The 25,269-nt window shown below is 41.1% G+C and overlaps 1 protein-coding gene across 1 annotated transcript; it reads left to right on the forward strand.

Annotated features, from left to right (window-relative positions):
• Positions 1-687: 687 nt before the first annotated feature.
• On the forward strand, positions 688-21,746 carry LOC311118849 (NLR family CARD domain-containing protein 3-like; the record flags this gene model as incomplete). Its single annotated transcript, XM_084193622.1, has 9 exons — positions 688-741; positions 8,299-8,403; positions 10,572-10,670; positions 15,310-15,426; positions 18,126-18,242; positions 18,579-18,663; positions 18,793-19,021; positions 19,446-21,243; positions 21,509-21,746. Coding segments are annotated over exons 3-9 (2,667 nt in total), but the record flags the coding sequence as incomplete, so codon positions are not given.
• Positions 21,747-25,269: the final 3,523 nt, after the last annotated feature.

Below are 25,269 nucleotides of genomic sequence, written 5' to 3' on the forward strand. Positions count from 1 at the left end.
TGGCAGGAGCTTCAGTAATGAAGATTGCTGAACTTGCTGATGTTTCACAATATGCCATGGCCGTCTCAGTCACCAGGTCTCAACCCAATTGAAGACAACCATCAACAAAACACTAAATTATGGAATTTCTTGTGGAAGAATGATGTCACATCCCTCCAATAGAGTTCAAGAGACTTTTCTTTTCTTTTTTCAACCTTGACAATGAACACTTTAATGAACCACAAACACTTGATGTTTAGGGATGGCACAAACATAGGGAGACAGTTGTGTTCCTTCTCACATATGCACCTAGGAAGATGCAGTGTTTCTCAACCTGTCATTTTACATAATGTTGCAAGACACATACCATCAAATGAATCCATAGACTTTTGTTCATATTTACAGAAGGCTGTCATTTCACAAATTGTTCCTATATTGAAAGGACATAGGGAAAATAAAGTCAAACATTTCAATAGAAAATAATAAAAACAATCACAGCATTACTCAGTCTTAATGTATTTTAACCATATTAACCAGTTTAATCAAATTGTTTTAATTTGGAACACTAAATCAGAACTACATTTGGAGTTCCAGACACTTATAGAATGTATGCCAAGGCACATTGTAAGAGCTATAAAGAGACAGGGAGTGGGAGAGAGAACAGGTAGAACCTGATATGGAAATGAGCAGAACAAACTAAAGGAACTTTCCACCACCGAATGATCATTCCAGACTCTACTTCTATTGAGAGACATATAAAAGGTAAGACGACGATTGTTATGTGTATTAATATAGTTGATGATATTGTTATGTGTATTCATATAGTTGATGATATTGTTATGTGTATTAATATAGTTGATGTTATTGTTATGTGTATTAATATAGTTGATGATATTGTTATGTGTATTCATATAGTTGATGATATTGTTATGTGTATTCATAAAGTTGATGATATTGTTATGTGTATTAATATAGTTGATGATATTGTTATGTGTATTAATATAGTTGATGATATTGTTATGTGTATTAATATAGTTGATGATATTGTTATGTGTATTAATATAGTTGATGATATTGTTATGTGTATTCATATAGTTGATGATATTGTTATGTGTATTCATATAGTTGATGATATTGTTATGTATATTAATATAGTTGATGATATTGTTATGTGTATTAATATAGTTGATGATATTGTTATGTGTATTAATATAGTTGATGATATTGTTATAGTGTTATAATAGGCCTACTCTCCTTAAAATGTTTTGGATATAAATTAGATGCGTGGGGTGAATTCGTTCTGTTTCCATCTGTGTGCCCCAGGGTGATCGCTCCTACACTATCTAGAATCTAAAAGGGTTCTTTGGCTGTCCCCATAGGAGAACCCTTTGTAGAACCCTTTTTGGTACTAGGTAGAACCCTTTTGGGTTCCATGAAGAATCCTTTCCACAGAGGGTTCTACATGGAAGCCAGAAGGGTTTTACCTGGAACCCAAAAGCGTTCTCCTATGGGGACAGCCAGAGGACCCTTTTGGAACTCTTTTTTCTAAGAGTGTTCTGTATCATAGGTCTATAGACTTGTCTTCTCAAAACAGGCTTAAAACACAACAAGCAACAACATTTTCTCTTTCTAATCTACTGTTAACTATTTTCACTCAGGAAGGTATGTTGTGTGAAAGAGAGACAAATAAATACTGTGGAAAGACTAACAACATACACTTCCTCAAAACTGGTTGTGTGTGTTCATTAGTGCCCACCGTAGCAAAACGTTTGGCAACAGAAACCGTTTAGGTCACGTTGTACAGCGTTTTGGAGTAAACTGTTTATGCAACATTTTAAAACTGTTGGCTGCGGTGTAAACTAATGAATACGACCCAGGTTGTAGCCTACAACTCGGCTGTTGATGTCTGCCTCATGCTGAAACTTGAACTTAGCCTGAGGGGTGGACTATGATGCAAGCTAGATATACTGTTTTTTCAAAGCTTATCTACATTTCAGTTAGCTTCACATTCCAGATCAGACTTCACCCTTAAGAATACACAGAGTGCTAGTCATCAGGAAGGTGCTCTTTCAGCAGAACTGTATATATCTCAATGACTTGACATGTTCTGGTTTTGAATTCAGGCTACAAGGTGAGAATCCTGCAAGGAATGATTGTAAAGTGTGTAGAGAAATTAAATGTATGGTGTAATTTTAGTACAGTGAATGGAAGTAAAACACTCAGACCTAACAGTCTACTTCTACTGAGACAGGTACGTGTCAGTTTAATCATACAAAATGGAGCTAACTGAATGTGGGCAAGTCAAATTCAATATATTCATATATTATATGTATATATTATAGTTCTACATTTAACATTTCATATGATAACTGTAATTGTATCATAGTTCCACTATAGTGTAGAGATCCTCGCTAAATGAGCCACGTCACAATTCCAACCAAGTAACCCAATTGGCGCCAGTGGTGCGATGCATAGGTTGTTTGCCTTTTACACATGCAACCTGGGTTCGCTTCCCTGCCCCACTGTTTGCTACATTGGTGTCAGAAGTGGTATGGTGTCTGTTAGGCCATCAGAATTGATGGTCCGGACGTGTGAGGGGTCTGAGTAGTCGAAGCACGGGACTTTTGTAGGGGACAGTGTGAGTCAGGTTACAATTCCCATCACAGCAATAGGGTCAACCCTACTGCTGCTATGCGTAGGGTGTTGCAAAAAACCTTTCTGTACGGATCACTGATCCCCCTCAGATCAATCATGTCCATTTTAGCCCTTCAGTCTACATTCTCAGATACGTTTAGAAAAGAACAGATTGAAAGAAATAGTCTACTTTTAATAAATACACATTAGCCTGAGAGAGTGGAAGGGCTGAGAGGAATGTGGCCTTGTGTTGCTGCACTGTCTATAACTACCTTAACAAACAGTAACAGGGAGATGAGGTGAAAAATATCAGTCACGACTACATGTTGTTACAGGCTTTGGTATTTCCATTTATATTTTGAGGTTGGACGTTAGCACGTTGGCCGCACCTCTTGGCGCCACCTCATTAGACAGTATGCTTATGCCTGTGCTGGCTTGTCATCTCTTTAGTCAGAAGGGTTCCATCTGTTATGTGATATTGAAGAGCAGCTGGTCCAGTGTTCTGGTTGGCCTTAGAGATGTTAGAAGACTGGCACCTCTTTGTAGCTCTGCTTCTTTAAGTTGATGAACAAAGTCTTTCTGTCTTGTATCTCCCAGGGTTTGGTCTGGTTTGGTTTGGTTTGGTCTGGTTTGGTCTGGTTTGGTCTGGTCTGGTTTGGTCTGGTTTGGTCTGGTCTGGTTTGGTCTGGTTTGGTCTGGTTTGGTTTGGTTTGGTTTGCTCCACTTGTTTTTCTACTCCATACTGTAAGTTGGAGGGTTTTTATTTCAGATGTCCTCGTCTGGAGCCACTTCAATGGGCGCTCATGGTGGGAGTCTTTTAGGTACCACTTTCTTGTTGCTAGTCAACATTCATTGGACACTAGGGATTGGACGATTAAAACCGGAGGTCTGATACGCCGTTGCAGTTTTCAAAGCACTACTGATTCGACACAACGTATCAATGCTTGTATCAAAGTAACAATACTACGTGATGATGACTGTCGAAGCTTCGGATATCACACTACCATCTGACAGCTGTCAAAAGAGCTCTGACCTCTGCTGGAAGCTTTGTGTTTTTATCTATACTGAACAAAAATACACTGCTCAAAAAAATTAAGGGAACACTTAAACAACACAATGTAACTCCAAGTCAATCACACTTCTGTGAAATCAAACTGTCCACTTAGGAAGCAACACTGATTGACAATAAATTGCACATGCTGTTGTGCAAATGGAATATACAACAGGTGGAAATTATAGGCAATTAGCAAGACAACCCAATAAAGAAGTGGTTCTGCAGGTGGTGACCACAGACCACTTCTCAGTTCCTATGCTTCCTGGCTGATGTTTTGGTCATTTTTTAATGCTGGCGGTGCTTTCACTCTAGTGGTAGCACAACCCACACAAGTGGCTCAGGTAGTGCAGCTCATCCAGGATGGCACATCAATGCGAGCTGTGGCAAAAAGGTTTGCTGTGTCTGTCAGCGTAGTGTCCAGAGCATGGAGGCGCTACCAGGAGACAGGCCAGTACATCAGGAGACGTGGAGGAGGCCGTAGGAGGGCAACAACCCAGCAGCAGGACTGCTTCCTCCGCCTTTGTGCAAGGAGGAGCAGGAGGAGCACTGCCAGAGCCCTGCAAAATGACCTCCAGCAGGCCACAAATGTGCATGTGTCTGCTCAAACGGTCAGAAACAGACTCCATGAGGGTGGTATGAGGGCCCGACGTCCACAGGTGGGGGTTGTGCTTCAGCCCAACACCGTGCAGGACGTTTGGCATTTGCCAGAGAACACCAAGATTGGCAAATTCGCCACTGGCGCCCTGTGCTCTTCACAGATGAAAGCAGGTTCAAACTGAGCACATGTGACAGACGTGACAGAGTCTGGAGACGCTGTGGAGAACGTTCTGCTGCCTGCAACATCCTCCAGCATGACCGGTTTGGCGGTGGGTCAGTCATGGTGTGGGGTGGCATTTCTTTGGGGGGCCGCACAGCCCTCCATGTGCTCGCCAGAGGTAGCCTGACTGCCATTAGGTACCGAGATGAGATCCTCAGACCCCTTGTGAGACCATATGCTGGTGCGGTTGGCCCTGGGTTCCTCCTAATGCAAGACAATGCTAGACCTCATGTGGCTGGAGTGTGTCAGCAGTTCCTGCAAGAGGAAGGCATTGATGCTATGGACTGGCCCGCCCGTTCCCCAGACCTGAATCCAATTGAGCACATCTGGGACATCATGTCTCGCTCCATCCACCAACGCCTCGTTGCACCACAGACTGTCCAGGAGTTGGCGGATGCTTTAGTCAAGTCTGGGAGGAGATCCCTCAGGAGACCATCCGCCACCTCATCAGGAGCATGCCCAGGCATTGTAGGGAGGTCATACAGGCACGTGGAGGCCACACACACTACTGAGCCTCATTTTGACTTGTTTTAAGGACATTACATCAAAGTTGGATCAGCCTGTAGTGTGGTTTTCCACTTTTTAATTTTGAGGGTGACTCCAAATCCAGACCTCCATGGGTTGATAAATTTGATTTCGATTGATATTTTTTGTGTGATTTTGTTGTCAGCACATTCAACTATGTAAAGAAAAAAGTATTTAATAAGATTATTTCATTCATTCAGATCTAGGATGTGTTATTTTAGTGTTCCCTTTATTTTTTTGAGCAGTGTATAAACGCAACATGTAAAGTGTTGGTCCCATGTTTCATGAGCTGAAATAAAATATCCCAGAAATGTTCCATATGCACAAAAAGCATATTTCTCTCCGATTTTGTGCACAAATTTGTTAACATCCCTGTTAGTGAGCATTTATCCGTTGCCAAGATAATCCATCCACCTGACAGGGGTGGAATATCAAGAAGCTGATTAAACAGCATGATCATTACACATGTGCACCTTGTGCTGGAGACAATAAAAGGCCACTCGAAAATGTGCAGTTTTGTCACAAAACACAATGCCACAGATGTCTCAGGTTTTGAGGGAGCGTGCCATTGGCATGCTGACTGCAGGAATGTCCACCAGAGCTGTTGCCAGAGAATTACATTGGTGTCAGAAGTGGAATGGCGGCTGTGAGGCCATCAGACTGGCCTGGAGGTGTGAGTAGTCGACTTCCTGGTCGGAGGGGGCAGTGTGAGCCATATTCCAATTCCCACCATGTGGGTTAACCCTATTGGTGCGATGCGTAGGTTGTTTGCCTTTTACAAGTGCAACCTGGGTTCACTTCCCTGCCCCGCTGTTTGCTACATTGGTGTCAGAATTAGTATGGTGTCTGTGAGGCCATCAGATTGCACGGCCCGGATGTGTGAGGGGTCTGAGTAGTCGAAGCACGGGACTTGCTTTTATAGGGGGCAGTGTGAGACAGGTTACAATTCCCATCGCAGCAATAGGGTTAACCTAGTATTGGCCAGCGACCTGGGTTCACTGCCCTGCCTTGCTGTTTGATACAATATTAATATCACAGGCTACCAAACGTCCGTTGAACAAAGAGACACAACAATATGAGTGAAAGGATTTTAGGATAATATCAGTTAGTGTTTATTTAGAGTTGTCTTCTGGGTTCAGCCTTCTAGCTTCCTTTATCAATTGGGTGAAATATAACAAATGACATGGTCTCAGAGTTTGGAGATAATCAGTCCCAGTTTAAATCGCCCATATTGTCAATTTTTATTTCCCCAGAGCAGCAAGGGAATCTAGAGACTCAACCTTTGCAGAATCAGAATCACCTTTATTCGCCAAGTACATTTGCATGTACATATGTAGGATCTTAATTTGAGCCAGTTTGCTACAGCAGGAAAATATTACTGCAGCAACAGGAAATGTGAATTATTATGTGAATTATAATTAATGGACATTTTTGTAGCGGTTGATCCATTTTTATTAAGATAAACTCAAGTCTGGCATTTCTAAGTGGAAATTACAAACTTCAGAAGCCTTTTAAAACCTCAAATATACTACAAGTTATTCTGCGGTGGAGGGTGATCAAATTAAGATCCTACATCCGTACACATAATTTTACATGGTGATAGTGACAGACAACATTTAGAGACAGAATACAGACAGAAGAGTTTACACAAATGTCTGTACAACATTATACACAACTAGGAAGAGTGAGCATAGAGCTATAAGAGAATGAACAGTGGATATACAGATATACAGTACAGTGGGAATACAGTTGATATACAGATATACAGTACAGTGGGTATACAGTGGATATACAGATATACAGTACAGTGGGAATACAGTTGGTATACAGATATACAGTACAGTGGGAATACAGTTGGTATACAGATATACAGTACAGTGGGAATACAGTTGGTATACAGATATACAGTACAGTGGGAATACAGTTGGTATACAGATATACAGTACAGTGGGAATACAGTTGGTATACAGATATACAGTACAGTGGGAATACAGTTGGTATACAGATATACAGTACAGTGGGAATACAGTTGGTATACAGATATACAGTACAGTGGGAATACAGTTGGTATACAGATATACAGTACAGTGGGAATACAGTTGGTATACAGATATACAGTACAGTGGGAATACAGTTGGTATACAGATATACAGTACAGTGGGAATACAGTTGATATACAGATATACAGTACAGTGGGTATACAGTTGGTATACGGTGGATGTCCTCATGTACAGTACCAGTATAAATATATCTAAGAGAGATTAACAGAGTGCTAATGTAGTATAGTTCAGTTATTTAGTGTACAGTTCAGAGATGGCTTGATGTGGTGAGCAGCATAGAGTGTATAGTCCTTTAGTCTCTATGGACCAGATGATAGTGTACAGTTCAGAGATGGCTTGATGTGGTGTGCAGCATAGAGTGTATAGTCCTTTAGTCTCTATGGACCAGATGGTAGTGTACAGTTCAGAGATGGCTTGATGTGGTGAGCAGCATAGAGTGTATAGTCCTTTAGTCTCTATGGACCAGATGGTAGTGTACAGTTCAGAGATGGCTTGATGTGGTAAGCAGCATAGAGTGTATAGTCCTTTAGTCTCTATGGGCCAGATGGTAGTGTACAGTTCAGAGATGGCTTGATGTGGTGTGCAGCATAGAGTGTATAGTCCTTTAGTCTCTATGGACCAGATGATAGTGTACAGTTCAGAGATGGCTTGATGTGGTGTGCAGCGTAGAGTGCATAGTCCTTTATTCTCACTGGGCCAGATGGTAGTGTACAGTTCAGAGATGGCTTGATGTGGTGTGCAGCATAGAGTGTATAGTCCTTTAGTCTCACTGGGCCAGATGGTCGGTTGGTCAGGAACACAGCATGGGGAAAGAAACTGTTCAGATGGGGGTCTATAACATCCAATCACATAGGTTTACAGCAGCTGACAGTTGCAACGTTATTGCTGATAACTCAAATTGCCTTATTTAGATAAAGACATAATCTCTCTACAGATGTAGGATCTTAATGTGATCACCCAGTTGCAGGATAACTAAAACTTTAGTGTATTTGAGTGTATTTAAGCTTTAAAAAAGGTTTCAATTCCACTTTTGTATTAAAATAATTGTTCATTAATTATAATCCACATAATAATTCAAATGTCCTGTTGCTGCAGGATTCTTTTCCTGCTGTAGCAAACTGGCTAAAGTTAAGATCCTACATCTGTAGCAATACACCTCTCTTTGATGTACATGGCTATATCAGGATTGACTTTTGACCATTTGACATCTTTTATTTACTGTTGTTTAGGCTGGTTGAATGAGTGGCCTATAAAAGCTACTTCATCTGCAAGAGAACAGGCGGCTGCACCAGCGACTGTAAGAAGTTATGTGATTTCCTCATATGAACGTGAAAGTAAGTGTGTAGCCTACGCAGTTACACAATGGCTGTTGAAACTGTGGCACATATTTCTCGGTAACATTAGAAGTCGGATGAATGTGTTGATATGTAGGAAAGACGGGCAGACTGTCATAGGTCTAGGCTAAACTACAAACTATTATAAGGTTAGGTCGACGTCAGACATTCAATAGTCCGAGTAGGTTTGAGCTGTGATCACTTACCATGTTGACAAACCTGATGGTCTCCGTTTGAAATGGTGTGTGAAATACCATGCCTAGGCTACAAGCTCTGTCCTGCTACTGTTAGGTCTGTAACGTTATGGGAACTGATCTGAACAGGTTTAGGCTGGTCATCTAGGATATGTAGGCTATAGCTGAGGTATAGACCTCCATCTGTATCAGGACTAGGCTCCTGCTACTGTTACTGTTATAACGTTATGGGAACTGATCTGAACAGGTTTAGGCTGGTCATCTAGGCTATAGCTGAGGTCAGTGGTGATTTTAGCATGTCAATCTTGGTGGGGCAAAACATAAATAAAGGGGGATGCATGCCAGCAAAGCCACTCCACAACACAACACTAAACAATACATTCATTGCACCATAACGGTGACAAACGGTGCCCACAAACTGTTAGGGCCTACATAAAGCAGAGTCCCAACAGCAGAGTCCCAACAGCAGAGTCCCGACAGCAGAGTCCCGACAGCAGAGTCCCAACAGCAGAGTCCCAACAGCAGAGTCCCAACAGCAGAGTCCCAACAGCAGAGTCCCAACAGCAGAGTCCCAACAGCTGTCCTATCATTTCTCTTCATTATTTCTCTTCATATGACAAGGATTAAAAAGGATTTGCCTGTAGATTGTCGACTTGATTCATGATGATGACTGCTGGCTAAGATTTTGAAAGTATGATGTTGACATGATCAGTCCAATCAAAGCTACTGTAGATATAATGTGATTTGATGTCATTTTATCTGTGGCCAATGACCTTCGTGGATGGGCACTTCTAATGTAACTCTGTGGCAGCACCCAAGGGGCTTGAATTTTCTAGCTCTACTCTTAGACTTGGCAGTGACGTAGTGTCCCCATGAGTGACAGAACACTGAGCCAATCACGGCGCAGCGCTCTGTATTTTCTTCTGGCTTGCCCCAACACCACAGAAAGCACTGAGCTAGGCTGAAACACCTGCATTTTGGAGCTGCCTTACTCAAGAAAACAAAAAAGAGACCGTGTCTATATTAACTCAATGATATATATATATTTTTACATTGTTTGCAAACTGATATGTGACACGTATTAATGCCAAAATAACATGCAAAACAGGAAAGGCCACCTGCCCTTAATGAAGGGTCGCTGGTTGAGAGAATGCCAAGAGTGTGCAAAGCTGTCATCAAGGAAAAAGGGTGGCTTTTGAAGAATCTCAAATATAAAATACATTTTGATTTGTTTAACACGTTTTTGGTTACTACATGATACCATATGTGTTATTTCATAGTTTTGATGTCTTCACTATTATTCTACAATATAGAAAATAGTACAAAATAAAGAAAAACCCTTGAATGAGTATGTGTTCTAAAACTTTTGACCGGTAGTGTATATATTTTTTACATTGTTAGCACACTGATATGTGACATGTATTAATGCCAAAATAACATGCAAAACAGGAAAGGCCACCTGCCCTGAATGACGGGTCACCACTGGCTGAGGTATAGACCTTGATCTGCTTTACACAAAAAATTACTGGTATACATTATAACCTAGCCTACTTTAAATAATAAAAAATCTCTTAATTGTGGCAAAAAACCTTTCTGTATAGATCACTGATCCCCCCCAGATCAATCAAGCCCGTTTTAGCCCTTCTGTCTACATTCTCAGATACGTTTAGAAAAGAACAGATTTAAAGATAATAATTGGCTGACTTTTAATGAATACAAATAAGTGTGAGACATGGCCTTGTGTTGCTGCACTGTCTATAACTACCTTAACAAACAGTGACTTGTTATTATTATTGACAGTTAACATGGAGAAGAGATGTCACAACCAGATGTTCATTTGATTGCATTAAATAGCCTGACTGTTTCAATATGTCTGTTAGTAAATGTTTTGTAAGAGATAATTAATAAATGATAACAATTCACATTCAAGAATTACTGTGTTAACTACAACCAACATGTTGGATCTCTGTTTAGGGGTCAGTGGTCTAAAATGAGTCTCTCTGGGGAGAGAGAGGAGGGGGGCCCTGCCTCTAAAATGAGTCTCTCTGGGGAACATGACACCAAAGCTAAGAGGTGAGATGACAATTTTGTTTAAGAATTATTAAGAGTTTATTTCCTAAATGCTATTTCCACAATAATCAGAAATGGTTGCTTATGGGTACCTTCAATATTACTGTTCTCAGATGTTTAATTAATAGATTTTAGATGTAGATAATTATTATAATTTTTATTGCAAAACGCTATATATCCATTGTTTAGCTGAATTTGAATGTTCATATCCTGTATATTTGACTGTATTATCTGGTTATCTCACCTAGCTATCTTAAGATGAATGCACTTACTGCAAATCGCTCTGGGTAAGAGCATCTGCTAAACAGGTGGGGCTCTGCCCTGAATGACAGGTCACCACTGCTCCAAAGCAATTACATGTGGCACAGGAACCACTGACTCACTGCATGTTTCTATTATCAAGACACCTGCTGGTACCTCTTAACTGGTTAGTACAGCTCATGAGGTGTCCTAAATATCTGCCAACTAGGTGGGACGCTTATGAATAAAGAGGCTTCATGCATAGCTTTAATTTATACCCATAAGAGTAGGACTAAAATGGCTTTATTCTCAGCACTTATACGACACATTTTCTACTCTGAGACGCTTTTTGGATATGGGCCCAGATCTCAAAACATTGTTTTAAAAAACGAATCATTTTGTTTTACATAATAAAAAATGAATATTACTAATGTAAGCCACTGTAAAGACTGGGTTTAGTTTATTATGTGGCTCTGCTCATGTCCGCGTTCTGGAACTGTCCGCGTCCCCGTACAGAACTGTCCGCGTCCACGTACGGTTTGGCGCCAAGCATATTGTCCAGTTACGCGCAGAGTGGGCTGAGGTGATGTTGGGAAATAACGACGGAGTTCGTTACAGTGTTGAGACACCGAAGTTTATTGTTCAATTTGCTTTTTTGCTTAATGGTCAGTGACAGTATGAGTGTAGCCAGATCCTTTTCACTCGCTATCCTTGTTTCATCTTGTGGTTCACCGGATTCGTCATCATCCTCGAGGGACAGACGAACAACCTGCTAGCTATCCAAGCTAGTCGGTACAGCTAGCTAAGCTAGCTACCACTACATCATCACCGGCTGCCTGCATTTCTTGTGGACCGATGGAGCTCCCGGGTTGTTTCTTCCACCTGTTAAATACCGTGGAGGGCTTCTCCCTCTCTCGTTGACGGATGCTGGCTACCTACCATCCCTCTGTCCGGTTCTCCTCTCTTCACTAGATGGACGGTAACTTTAGTGTTTAACCCCTCTGTGTCCAAGGACTGAACTTTTTGAGTATTATTTTCGGGGCGCCTCAAGTTACATTTTTTACAACGTTTATTTCTGATAAAATTAGTTCATTGCATCCGCCATGGAGCCCAGTTTCATAATATTACCTTCTGCCCTGGTTATGAAGTAATCGCGAAAAAACAAGCCTTATGTTTGGGTATTTTTCACCCTACCAGCTCCTTTTAGTTCTATTGAGCACCGTGACACCGACTCGCCTTCAGAACATTCTATTCCCAGCCCATTGTTCTGCGTCACAATGCCAGCTTCACTATTGTTATCAATGAGACCTGCCTGCGTTTACCCTGTAGGTTTACTTCAGGTAACTTATTATTAACAAGGTTATGGCTACTTGGTGAGCGTTAACCCTGTAGGTTTACCTCAGGTAACTTATTATTAACAAGGTTACGGCTACTTGGTGAGCGTTAACCCTGTAGGTTTACCTCAGGTAACTTATTATTAACACGGTTACGGCTACTTGGTGAGCGTTAACCCTGTAGGTTTACCTCAGGTAACTTATTATTACCAAGGTTACGGCTACTTGGTGAGCGTTAACCCTGTAGGTTTACCTCAGGTAACTTATTATTAACAAGGTTACGGCTACTTGGTGAGCGTGCACACCGTTCACCTGAGTACATGTTGTGGTCATCAATAGTGAGGTGAGACACAGTTTAAGAGGCAATGGCTGGCGGATAGCCATCAAACATTAAACATTTTCTGGTCATGGTTAACCATATTTGACAAAAGTGTACAATCTAAACAAAACGCATGTCCCTGTCCTCTTTTTCAAGATGTTGCAGATTTAAACAGCCAGAATACATTTTTTAATTAAGAAATAACAATTTTTCTGATGACTTGTTGTTTCTAAATGGCTGCTGGGTAATTTGATATGCATCGAAATCTTCGTTCGTAGGCATCAAATTGAGCGAATGCTGCGCAGGTTCACTGAGTTGCAAACCAAATGGGTATAATGGGGTGATTGTTGTCTAATCGGGTCGTCTAGCTAATGGATTTGTAGATCTGACACAGTTGCTACTTCAGATTATGAGCCTAGCAAGTGTCATATAGCTCAGTTGGAACAGCATGGTGCTTGCAACGCCAGGGTTGTGGGATCGTTTCCCACGGGGGGCCAGTATGAAAATGTATGCACTCACTAACTGTAAGTCGCTCTGGATAAGAGCGTCTGCTAAATATGTAAAATGTAAATGTAAAAAATGTCATGAATTAGTTATTTAGTACCCACATATGGCCAAAGGGAGGCGCAAGAGTGCTATCAACCCATACTGTTTTTTGCCATAAAACCCTAAACCTAACAATCAATCCAATGTATTTATAAAGCCCTTTTTACACCAGCAGATGTCACAAAGTGCTATACAGAAACTCTTACCCTACTTATAACCTATTTTAGCCGTAACCCTAACCCCTAATTCTAGGGTAGGGTAGCCTAGAACACTTTTAGAAACTATTTTAGTAATAATATTATCTTACAATTATAGTATTAAATAGCGTTTTGATTATTTTGTTGTTATTTTATTATATGTATAATAGCAAGACAGAAAACTTGATAAATAAGACACATTTGTTTTATTTTTCAAATGTGGTTTGAATTGGGTGACCTAGTAACCTCTGTGTGAAGGTCCAGCAATTGGCGTGGGGCAGGATTGAGACTGATCTAATACACTTTATTTCTCAGCTGCCTCACCAATGTCTGTACGTGAATTAATAACTTTTAATTGCTAAATATTTCCAATAGATTGCAGCATAAGACCATGAAGCATCAGTTATATGCTACAAGCAGCAATATGATTGACATAAAATAGCATGCAACCAAATACTATATGTCCCATGATTTTCTAAAATGGTCACTCATTACTTTAGTTAGCTATATATCTCGTATTAGGCCTGTGATGCTTTTGGAAGAGCAATTAAATAGTGACTATAGCAGGTGTTGAACCCCTGGTAAATAATCACTAGTCAGATGCTCCAACCTCAACCCTAGTATACATGCATTAAAAATATCTAATATATCGATTAAACAACCTCGGAATAGATAAGACAAGAGTGCGTCTTCCAGCCCACCAATAAATTACATCATGCAACCCTCCCGGTTAGCAAATGTACCTCAACATGCCCCTCGCTTGTGCTAGAAGGCAGAGTGCTCGCTGCTGGTTGATGAATCTGACAATGAATGTACTAGGAAAATACGATTTTCTCGACCAGAGGTGACTAAATTAATGTTCAGGCTTATTGATAATCATTATAGTAATAATTTCAAAACATGAGCATAAAACAGGTAATAATAAACATGATTCATCATTATATTATTTCACAGTAATGTGTTAAATGCTTTTTCAGTCATTCCTCTTGCGTTAGCAGTGTGGAAAGGGACAGTAAAAAGCGTGTGCAGGAGTTTCCCTGTGAGGGGGAGTGGTGGTGTATCCAGGGAGAAAACTAAACTAACCTTCTGAAATGTCATTTGTGGTCTTATGCTGCCATCTATTGGAATTATTTAGCAACTGCAGTAGTACTGAATAAAGTATATCCTTACTAAAGTAGTAATTAATTAATTAGTTAATTCTACCACTTACAACCATAAAATAACAATGTATAGCATAAAAACAATGAAACTGACATAAACCAAAAACACCATACATTTAGTTAACTATATATATATACTATTTATTTAGATGGGTGACATTATCTGCCAAAGTAACACCACTGTAGATAAAGAAGAGCTCTCCAGTAGGTGAACCAAAACATTCAAAGGCCATTTTCTCAAAAGTGAGGTTACATGTTTATCATCTTTCAAAGCAGAATTACTTTCCCATTGTTCCTCAACTGTAGTGTATGATATACCTTTTTCTAGCTGAGTCTCTATTTTTATCCAATGTCAAAAACACAATTTCAAATTTTGCTACATAAGGCCGAATCGGATTGTTTGACTGTGTAAAACCTAGCAGTACTATTTATTTCTCTGAGAGTGAGGCAGATATATTATTACTGTGTAAAACATAGCAGTACTACTTATTTCTCTGAGAGTGAGGCAGATATATTATTACTGTGTAAAACCTAGCATTACTACTTATTTCTCTGAGAGTGAGGCAGATATATAGCATTTTGCAAAAAACATGATTATTTGTCTCTCTGAAATGAAACCATCAAGTGATAGATTTTAAATAATCACATGTCTGTCATTCAACAACCATGCCATGATTAGCTACTGAAAAATCACACCAATCTCTTTCATAATTTCTTTAAACAGTAAAAGATAATTTACGAACATTTCTGAAAATGGATATATAGCGTTTTGGAATGAAACTCTTGTTTCTCCATCTGAGCTCAGAGTAGATGAGAGATGTAATGTTTGTCTCTGTTGTGTTGAAGCCCAATCAAGCAGGAGAGACCAGCCTCCCCTATACCCAGCTGTGTGTCCATGAAGAGTGACCGGTCTATGGGTCAACCTATATTCTTCAGAGAGGGAGCCTTTTCTACTGAACAAAGGTAAGAAGAACTCATGGGTCATGGTCAGTGAGTTAAACAACACTGTCTCTAGTCATTTCTCCTCTCCATTTTCCCATTTCTGTTGGTGCTGTCATCTTCAGGACAGGAATACCGGCTTACTTAACGGAGGAATAAACACACATGTTCATCGTTGGTGTTTTAACCAGAATGCCCTTGCTTTATTTTCGCACATGCGCAGTTGTACATTTCTCATAGGGCATGACTGTACCAGTGTAAGAACACAATTTAATAACATATTAGTCTATATGTTAACAATTTATTTTTGTTGTTTTCATAATCCATAGGCTAATCGTTTTTTTCCATTTTCATAGTCCTGAAACAATATTAAACAAACACAACATTCCCTCCCTGTGTGTGTGTGTGTGTGTGTGTGTGTTTGTGTGTGTGTCAGTGAGTGTGTGTGCACTCCCTGGATGAGGAGATGTAATCTCTATCCTAATTGCCTAGTCACTTTCACCCCTACCTACATATACATATTACCTCAATTACCTCAACTACCTGGTACCCCTGCACATTGACTCGGTACTCCTTTACTCATTACTGTTATTTTGTTAGGGCTCGCAAGTAAGCATTTCACGGTAAAGTGTACCACTGTTGTATTCGGCGCATGTGAGAAATACAATTTGATTTGATTTGAAGCTCATGCGCAGAAATAAGTCATTGGGTCTAATGGTCATCTTGTGTTGAACTGCAGGCCGTCAAATCAAAGGCACTCCTTTCATATAAAGTTGTTTTTGACTAACATGAAAATGTGTCAGTTTGTTAAACTACTTAAGACAGAACATTTTCAAAATTAAAAACTAAGGAAGTCATTTTTACCTCTCATTGACTTCTCAAACCCCAAACCCTGGCCTGGTCTGCTTCATATGCATTCCCAGAAGACATTTTTTACATCAGCAGTTGTCACAAAGTGCTTATATAGAAACCCAGTCTAAAACCCCAAAGAGCAAGCAATGCAGATGTAGAAGCACGGTGGCTAGGAAAAACTCCCTAGAAAGGCAGGAACCTAGGAAGAAACCTAGAGAGGAACCAGGCTCTGAGGGGTGGCCAGTCCTCTTCTGGCTGTGGTGGGGGGAGATTATATGAGTACATGGCCATTAAGGCCAGTTCGTTCTTCAAGATGTTCAAATGTTCATAGATGACCAGCAGGGTCAAATAATAATCACTGTGGTTATAGAGGGTGCAACACGTTAGCACCTCAGGAGTAAATGTCAGTTGGCTGTTCATAGCCAAGCATTCAGAGGTCAAGACAGCAGGTGTTGTAGAGAGAGAGAAGGAGAGGAGAGAGAGAGAGAGAGAGAGAGAGAGAGAGAGAGAGAGAGAGAGAGAGAGAGAGAGAGAGAGAGAGAGGTCGAAACAGCAGGTTCGGGACAAGGTCACACGTCCTGTGAACAGGTCAGAGTTCCATATCCGCAGGCAGACCAGTAGAAACTGGATCAGCAGCACCGCAAGGTATCACGTCCGGTGGAGCATGTATCGATACTGATAGGATCGAAAGAAAGGGAGCGCTGCTCTCGGATCAGTTTTGTCCATTCAAATCATTCCTCAACATTATAATTATTTCACAATACTGACCACGGATCAGCTTCTAGAAAGATATTACTACCTACGGCTGCAAATATTGAGGTAGTTTATTCTAATGCTTACACAATAAAAATGCACTAAATCACAGATTCGGCACATCATTGCGCACATGTTAGGCTACACATCATGAAATATATTGAGACAAATTACAGACAGTAGCCTACAAGTAGCAAAATAAAACTAAATATATTGAACATTGAATGTATTTCAATATGATTGAAATAGAACTATAGCCTACTGTTTATATTTTAATGCAGTCATCTCTGTTTTCATTTGAAGCAAATTTGTGTACTTCCCTTGTTTGAATCAATTGCAAAGACATTGGCAACTTTGTATTTGTAGTCAACTTTGTTCTGAATTCATCTGCGGTCACAAAGAGACGGATAAACCATGTGATTCTATGTTTAGCGGAGATCTTCTGTGTATAAAGTGACGTGGGAGGGCAAAAAAGCATCTAACGATGCACTTGGCTGTTCTACAAGTGGTCTGAGGCAGGTGTTAGAATATGAGCGTTTTCAAGTGCAACGTTAATAACGATGGTTTTGGGAAACAGCACAGAGATTTAACAATGCTCCTACGAAGGTTCTAACGATGAACTTGGCCTTAAGATGCTTTTGGGATACCAGGCCCTGGACAAAAACATCTGCTAAATGACTAAAATGTTTTACATACAGATCTCATATTACTGTATTGAATTATTATTTATAATATTTAAATATTGATGTCACAAGTGTATCATTTGTAGAGTTCTTTATTAAAAATGTAGTTATTTGTTACATTTAACTGTGTAAAATCTATTAGTGCTACTTATTTCTCTGAGAGTTAATTAGATATATAGCATTTTGCAAACAAATGAAATTATGCCATTAAGTGATTGATTTTAATCAAATACATGTCTGTCATTGAACAACACCATGCCATGATTAGCTAGTGAAAAAACACAACCATTTATTTGATAATTTCTTTAAACAATAGAAGCTAATTTACGAACATTTCTGAAAATGGATATATAGCGTTTTGGAATGAAACTCTTGTTTCCCCATCTGGGCTCAGAGTAGATGAGAGATGTAATGTTTGTCTCTGTTGTGTTGAAGTCCAATCAAGCAGGAGAGACCAGCCTCCCCTGTACCCAGCTGTGTGTCCATGAAGAGTGGCAAGTCTATGGAACCTCCTATATACTTCAGAGAGAGAGACTTTTCTACTGAACAAAGGTAAGAAGAACTCATGGGTCATGGTCAGTGAGTTAAACAACACTGTCTCTAGTCATTTCTCCTCTCCCATTTTACCATTTATTTTTGTTGTTTTCATAATCCATAGGCTAAACCTTTTTTCCATTTTCATAGTCCTAAAACAATATTAAACTAACACAACAATCCCTCCCTGTGTTGTGTGTGTGTGTGTGTGTGTGTGTGTGTGTGTGTGTGTGTGTGTGTGTGTGTGTGTGTGTGTGTGTGTGTGTGTGTGTGTGTGTGTGTGTGTGTGTGTGTGTGTGTGTGTGTGTGTGCACTCCCTGGATGAGGAGATGTAATCTGATGTTTTGTCCACAGAAACCAACAGGAGAGATCAGAGTCAGAGATTCTCAGTGGTCAGTCTTCCCAGAGTCATCAAACAGACCTGGCCTCCATATTCAGTGTATGTGGTCCTGTTATGTACATTTATTTTTGTTTACCTCAAGTAAAGTTGATCTGTCAATCATTCATTCATGTGTTAATGAGAAAGCATTTAGTCTCTTGCTTAACTTATTTACTTGATTTATTTCAGTTGCTTGAAGAGAATATCATGGCATTTGTGAAGAACGAGCTGAAGATGTTCAAGAGGATTCTTAGTCCAGAACTCCCAGAAGGCTTTGAGAGTCAGAAGCAGGATAAGGAAGTGGTGGATGCTGAAGATGAGAAGCAGGAGAGCAGTGCCAGAGAGGGGGCTCTGAAGATCACACTGCACGTCCTGAGGAAAATGAACCAGAAGGAGCTTGCTGACACACTGGAGAAAAGTAAGAGCTGTCTGCCTCATGTTGAATGCTGTTTTAGAACATTTAAAAGCTGTAGCTAAAGTACAGCTAAAGTAGCTGTGTAACTCAATGATATTGTTGCAGCCTTAACACAACCCCTAGTGACCTCATCAAGGAGAGAGAGAGAGAGAGAGAGAGAGAGAGAGAGAGAGAGAGAGAGAGAGAGAGAGAGAGAGAGAGAGAGAGAGAGAGAGAGAGAGAGAGAGAGAGAGAGAGAGAGAGAGAGAGAGAGAGATCATAATAATATAATCAGTCACACCAGTCTGTAATGCATTATGAAAACATTTACACATTTATACAGTCAGTTAAGAGAATAAAGTATTATCATTTAAAATGTTATAACAGTCCTAGAATACTGTAGGCATTAAAACAGACGTAATATTAATATGCTCTGTGTTATTTCTAGATTCAGATGAGCGTGCTGTGATTCTTCAACGTGAACTCAAATCTAATCTAAAGAAGAAGTTTCAATGTGTATTTGAGGGGATCGCTAAACAAGGAAACCCAACACTTCTCAATAAGATCTACACAGAGCTCTACATCACAGAGGGTGGAACAGGAGAGGTCAATAATGAACATGAGCTGAGACAGATTGAGACAACAACCAGGAAACAAGCAAGACCAGAGACTGCAGTCAAATGTAATGACATCTTCAAACCCTTAACTGGACAAGACAAACTTATCAGAACTGTGCTGACAAAGGGAGTCGCTGGCATTGGAAAAACAGTCTCTGTGCAGAAGTTCATTCTGGACTGGGCTGAAGGAAAAGCAAATCAGGATGTCCAATTTGTATTTTCATTCCCTTTCCGGGAGCTGAATTTGATGAAAAAGGAAAAACACACTTTGATTGAACTTCTCAATCACTTCTCAATGGAAACCAAAGAATCAAGAATCTCCAACTACGACAAGTACAAAGTTCTGTTCATCTTTGATGGTCTGGATGAGTGCCGACTGCCCCTAGACTTCCAGAAGAACAAGATATGTTGTGACGTCACAAAGTCAACCTCAGTGGATGTTCTGCTGACAAATCTCATCAAGGGAAATCTGCTTCCCTCTGCTCTCCTCTGGATAACTACCCGACCTGCAGCAGCCAATAAGATCCCTTCAGGGTGTGTTCACCAGGTGACAGAGGTACGAGGGTTCAATGACCCACAGAAGGAGGAGTACTTCAGGAAGAGATTCAGTGATGAGGACCTGGCCAGCAGAATCATCTCACACATAAAGACATCAAGGAGCCTCCACATCATGTGCCACATTCCAGTCTTCTGTTGGATTTCTGCAACAGTCCTTGAACACATGTTGAGTACAGACAAGACAGAAGAGATGCCCAAGACACTGACTGAAATGTACTCACACCTTGTGGAGTTTCATACCAAACAGAAGAATGAAAAGTATCTTGGGAAAGAAGAGACAGGTCCACACTGGAATAAAGAGAGCATTCGGTCACTGGGAAAACTGGCTTTTCAACAGCTTGTTGAGGGCAATCTGATTTTCTATAAAAAAGACCTGAAAAGGGCTGGCATTGATGTCAATGACGCATCAGTGTACTCAGGATTGTGCACACAGATCTTTAAAGAGGAATGTGGGCTGTACCAGGACAAGGTCTACTGCTTCGTGCATCTGAGCATTCAGGAGTTTCTGGCTGCTGTATATGTGTTCCTCTCATTCATCAACAACAATGAGAATCTAATGGCCAAACCTCAATCAACCAGGAACTTTTTTGCACTGTTCAGAGACAAGCCTGAAGTTACTTTGTACAACAGTGCTGTGGATAAAGCCTTACAAAGTGAGACAGGAAACCTGGACCTTTTCCTCCGCTTCCTTCTGGGCCTCTCACTGGAGTCCAATCAGAAGTACTTACGAGGTCTACTGACAAAGACAAGAAGCAGCTCACAGAGCCATGAAGAAACAGTCAATTACATCAAGGAGAAGATCAGGGAGAATCCCTCTCCAGAGAGGTGCATCAATCTGTTCCACTGTCTGAATGAACTGAATGACCATTCTCTAGTGGAGGAGATCCAAAGCTACCTGAGATCAGGAAGTCTCTCAGAAGCCAAACTGTCACCTGCACAGTGGTCAGCTCTGGTCTTTGTGTTGCTGACTTCAGAAAAGGAGCTGGATGTGTTTGACCTGAAGAAATACTCCAGATCAGAGGAAGGTCTTCTGAGGCTGCTGCCAGTGGTCAAAGCCTCCAGAGCTGCTCTGTGAGTACATACAATGACTTTTAAGTACTAATCATCAGGAAGAAATATTCAGTTTAGAGAAATATATGTATTATTGAAAAACATATTGAATCAATGCATTGATGTTCACATTAGTATAACAATATGACCATACAATTCTAGGAGATGGAAGATGAATCTATATGTTGTTTAAGAGAATAAACCAAATGCATCTGCCATTGTCCTTCTACACTACTGGTGTTAAATTAACAGTGTGTTTGTGCAATCATGATGATCTCTCTGTCAGGCTGTCAGGCTGTGGAGTCACAGAGGAAGGCTGTGCTTCTCTGGTCTCAGCTCTGAAGTCAAACCCCTCACACCTGAGAGAGCTGGATCTGAGTAACAATGACCTGAAGGATTCAGGAGTGAAGCTGCTCTCTGCTGGACTGGAGGATCCACACTGTAAACTTGAGACTCTGAGGTCAGTATTCCTGTATCACTCAATGACCACACACACACTGGACACACTCTGGACACACACACACACACACACACACACTGGACAAACACACACACACACACACACACACAAACACACTGGACACACACACACACACACACACACACACACACACACCCACACACACACTGGACACACCCCCACTGGACACACACACTGGACACACACACACACATACTGGGCACACACACACAAGAACACAATGGACACACACACACACACTGGACACACACACACACACACACACACACACACACACACACTGGACACACACACACACACAAACACACACACACACACACTGGACACACACACACACACACACACACACACACAAAAACACAATGGACACACACACACTGGACACACACACACACACACACACACACACACACACACAAAAACACAATGGACACACACACACTGGACACACACACACACACACACACACACACTGGACACACACACACACACCCACACACACACACACTGGACACACACACACACACACACACTGGACACACACACACACACACACACACACACTGGACACACACACACACACCCACACACACACACACTGGACACACACACACTGGACACACACACACACACACACACACACACACACACACACACACACACACACACACACACACACACACACTGGACACACACACACACACCCACACACACACACACTGGACACACACACACTGGACACACAATGATTAATTTAGAAACATGTTATCTATTGTTAATAATGATACATTCATTCATTTATGTACAGTACCAGTCAAAATTTTGGACACACCTACTCATTCAAGGGCTTTTCTTTATTTTTACTATTTTCTACATTGTAAAATAATAGTGAAGACATTAAAACTATGAAATAACACATATGGAATCATGTAGTAACCAAAAAAGTGTTAAACAAATAAAATATAGAATTAGCCACCCTGTGCCTTGATGACAGCTTTGCACACTCTTGGCATTCTCTCAACCAGCTTCACCTGGAATGCTTTTCCAACAGTCTTGAAGGAGTTCCCACATATGCTGAGCACTTGTTGGCTGCTTTTCCTTCCCTCTGCCGTCCGACTCATCCCAAACCATCTCAATTGGGTTGAGGTCAGGTGATTGTGGATGCCAGGTCATCTGATGCAGCACTCAATCACTCTCCTTCTTGGTCAAATAGCCCTTACACAGCCTGGAAGTGTGTTGGCCTGGAAGTGTGTTGTCCTGTTGAAAAACAAATGATAGTCCCACTAAGCCCAAACCAGATGGGATGGCGTATCGCTGCAGAATGCTGTGGTAGCCATGCTGGATAAGTGTGCCTTGAATTCTAAATAAATCACAAACAGTGTCACCAGCAAAGCACCCCCACACCATCACACCTCCTCCTCCATGCTTTACGGTGGGAACTACACATGCCGAGATCATCCGTTCACCCACACTGCTTCTCACAAAGACACGGCGGTTGGAACCAAAAATCGCCCATTTGGACTCCAGACCAAAGGACAAATGTCCACCTGTGTAATGTCCATTGCTCGGCCCAAGCAGGTCTCTTCTTATTATTGGTGTCCTTTAGTAGTGATTTCTTTGCAGCAATTCGACCATGAAGGCCTGATTCACACAGTCTCCTCTGAACAGTTGATGTTGAGATGTGTCTGTGACTTGAACTTTGTGATGCATTTATTTGGGCTGCAATTTCTGAGGCTGGTAACTCTAATGAACTTATCCTCTGCAGCAGAGGTAACTCTGGGTCTTCCATTCCTGTGGCGGTCCTCATGAGAGCCAGTTTCATCATAGCGCTTGATGTTTTTTGCGACTGCACTTGAAGAAATGTTCGAAGTTCTTGAAATGTTCCGTATTGACTGGCCGTCATGTCTTAAAGTTATGATGGACTGTCGTTTCTCTTTGCCTATTTGAGCTGTTCTTGCCATAATATGGACTTGGTCTTTTACCAAATAGGGCCATCTTCTTTATACCCCCCTACCTTGTCACAACACAACTGATTGGCTCAAACACATTAAGAAGGAAATAAATTCCACAAATTAACTTTTAAGAAGGCCCACCTGTTAATTGAAATGCATTCCAGGTGACTACCTCATGAAGCTGGTTGAGAGAATGCCAAGAGTGTGCAAAGCTGTCATCAAGGCAAAGGGTGGCTATTTGAAGAATCTCAAATATAAAATAGATTTGGATTAATTTAACACTTTTTTGGTTACTACATGATTCCATATGTGTTATTTCATAGTTTTGATGTCTTCACTATTATTCTGCAATGTAAAAAATAGTAAAAATAAAGAAAAACCCTTGAATGTGTAGGTGTGTCCAAACTTTTGACTGGTACTGTATATATACTGTCACGAACTCTGATGCGGATGTGGTGCGAATCAATAGCAGGACACAGGAGCTCAGTTAATCCAGACTTTACTAGAAAATCCAAAAATCATAACACGGGTCAAACAACCCGGAGGCGAAACATACGCCACAGTGCGTAAAACACTCCCAAACCGAACTGTGCACGAACAATAGTGCGACGGTAAAACAATTACACACAACACATGACAAACAAATGGAACAATATATAGGGTACAAAATCACACTAACAGGGAACAGGTGCACAACAACTAGACAAAACCAAACGAACATCGAAAACATCCAACGGTGGCAGCTAGTACTCCGGGGACGACGAACGCCGAAACCTGCCCGAACAAGGAGGAGGAGCAGCCTCGGCCGAAACCGTGACATATACATATGTATATATGAATAGATATGGCAGGTTTCAGGACTCTGATGTATCTGAAATTGTTGAAAGAATAAATTTTCACACCAATGAATAGCAGTGTGATTTTTAATATGATTTGACTCTTTGCAGGCTGTCAGGCTGTCTAGTCACAGAGAAAGGCTGTGCTTCTCTGGTCTCAGCTCTGAAGTCAAACCCCTCACACCTGAGAGAGCTGGACCTGAGCTACAATCACCCAGGAGACTCAGGAGTCAGACTGCTCTCTGCTGGACTGGAGGATCCACACTGCAGACTGGAGAAACTCAAGTATGTAGAGGGTTTATGTCAATGTTCATATCAGACATGTTGGAGTTATCAGGCTAGTTAAGACAAACATTCTGACCACCACTTGGACTAAGTTATATAAAGACTGTGTGTGTGTGTGTGTGTGTGTGTGTGTGTGTGTGTGTGTGTGTGTGTGTGTGTGTGTGTGTCCAGTGTGTGTGTGTGTCCAGTGTGTGTGTGTGTCCAGTGTGTGTGTGTTTGTGTGTGTGTGTGTGTGTCCTGTGTGTGTGTGTCCTGTGTGTGTGTCCTGTGTGTGTGCGTGTCCAGTGTGTGGGTGTGTCCAGTATGTGTGTGTGTTTGTGTGTGTGTGTGTGTGTGTGTGTCCGGTGTGTGTGTGTGTGTCCGGTGTGTGTGTGTGTGTGTCCAGTGTGTGTGGGTGTGTGTGTGTGTGTGTGTGTGTCCAGTGTGTGTGTGTGTGTCCAGTGTGTGTGTGTGTGTGTGTGAGTCCAGTGTGTGTGTGTGTGTTTGTGTGTGT

Source organism: Coregonus lavaretus (genome assembly GCF_964263955.1).
Source record: "Coregonus lavaretus genome assembly, contig: HAP1_SCAFFOLD_724, whole genome shotgun sequence".
NCBI classification, from domain to species: Eukaryota; Metazoa; Chordata; class Actinopteri; order Salmoniformes; family Salmonidae; genus Coregonus; species Coregonus lavaretus.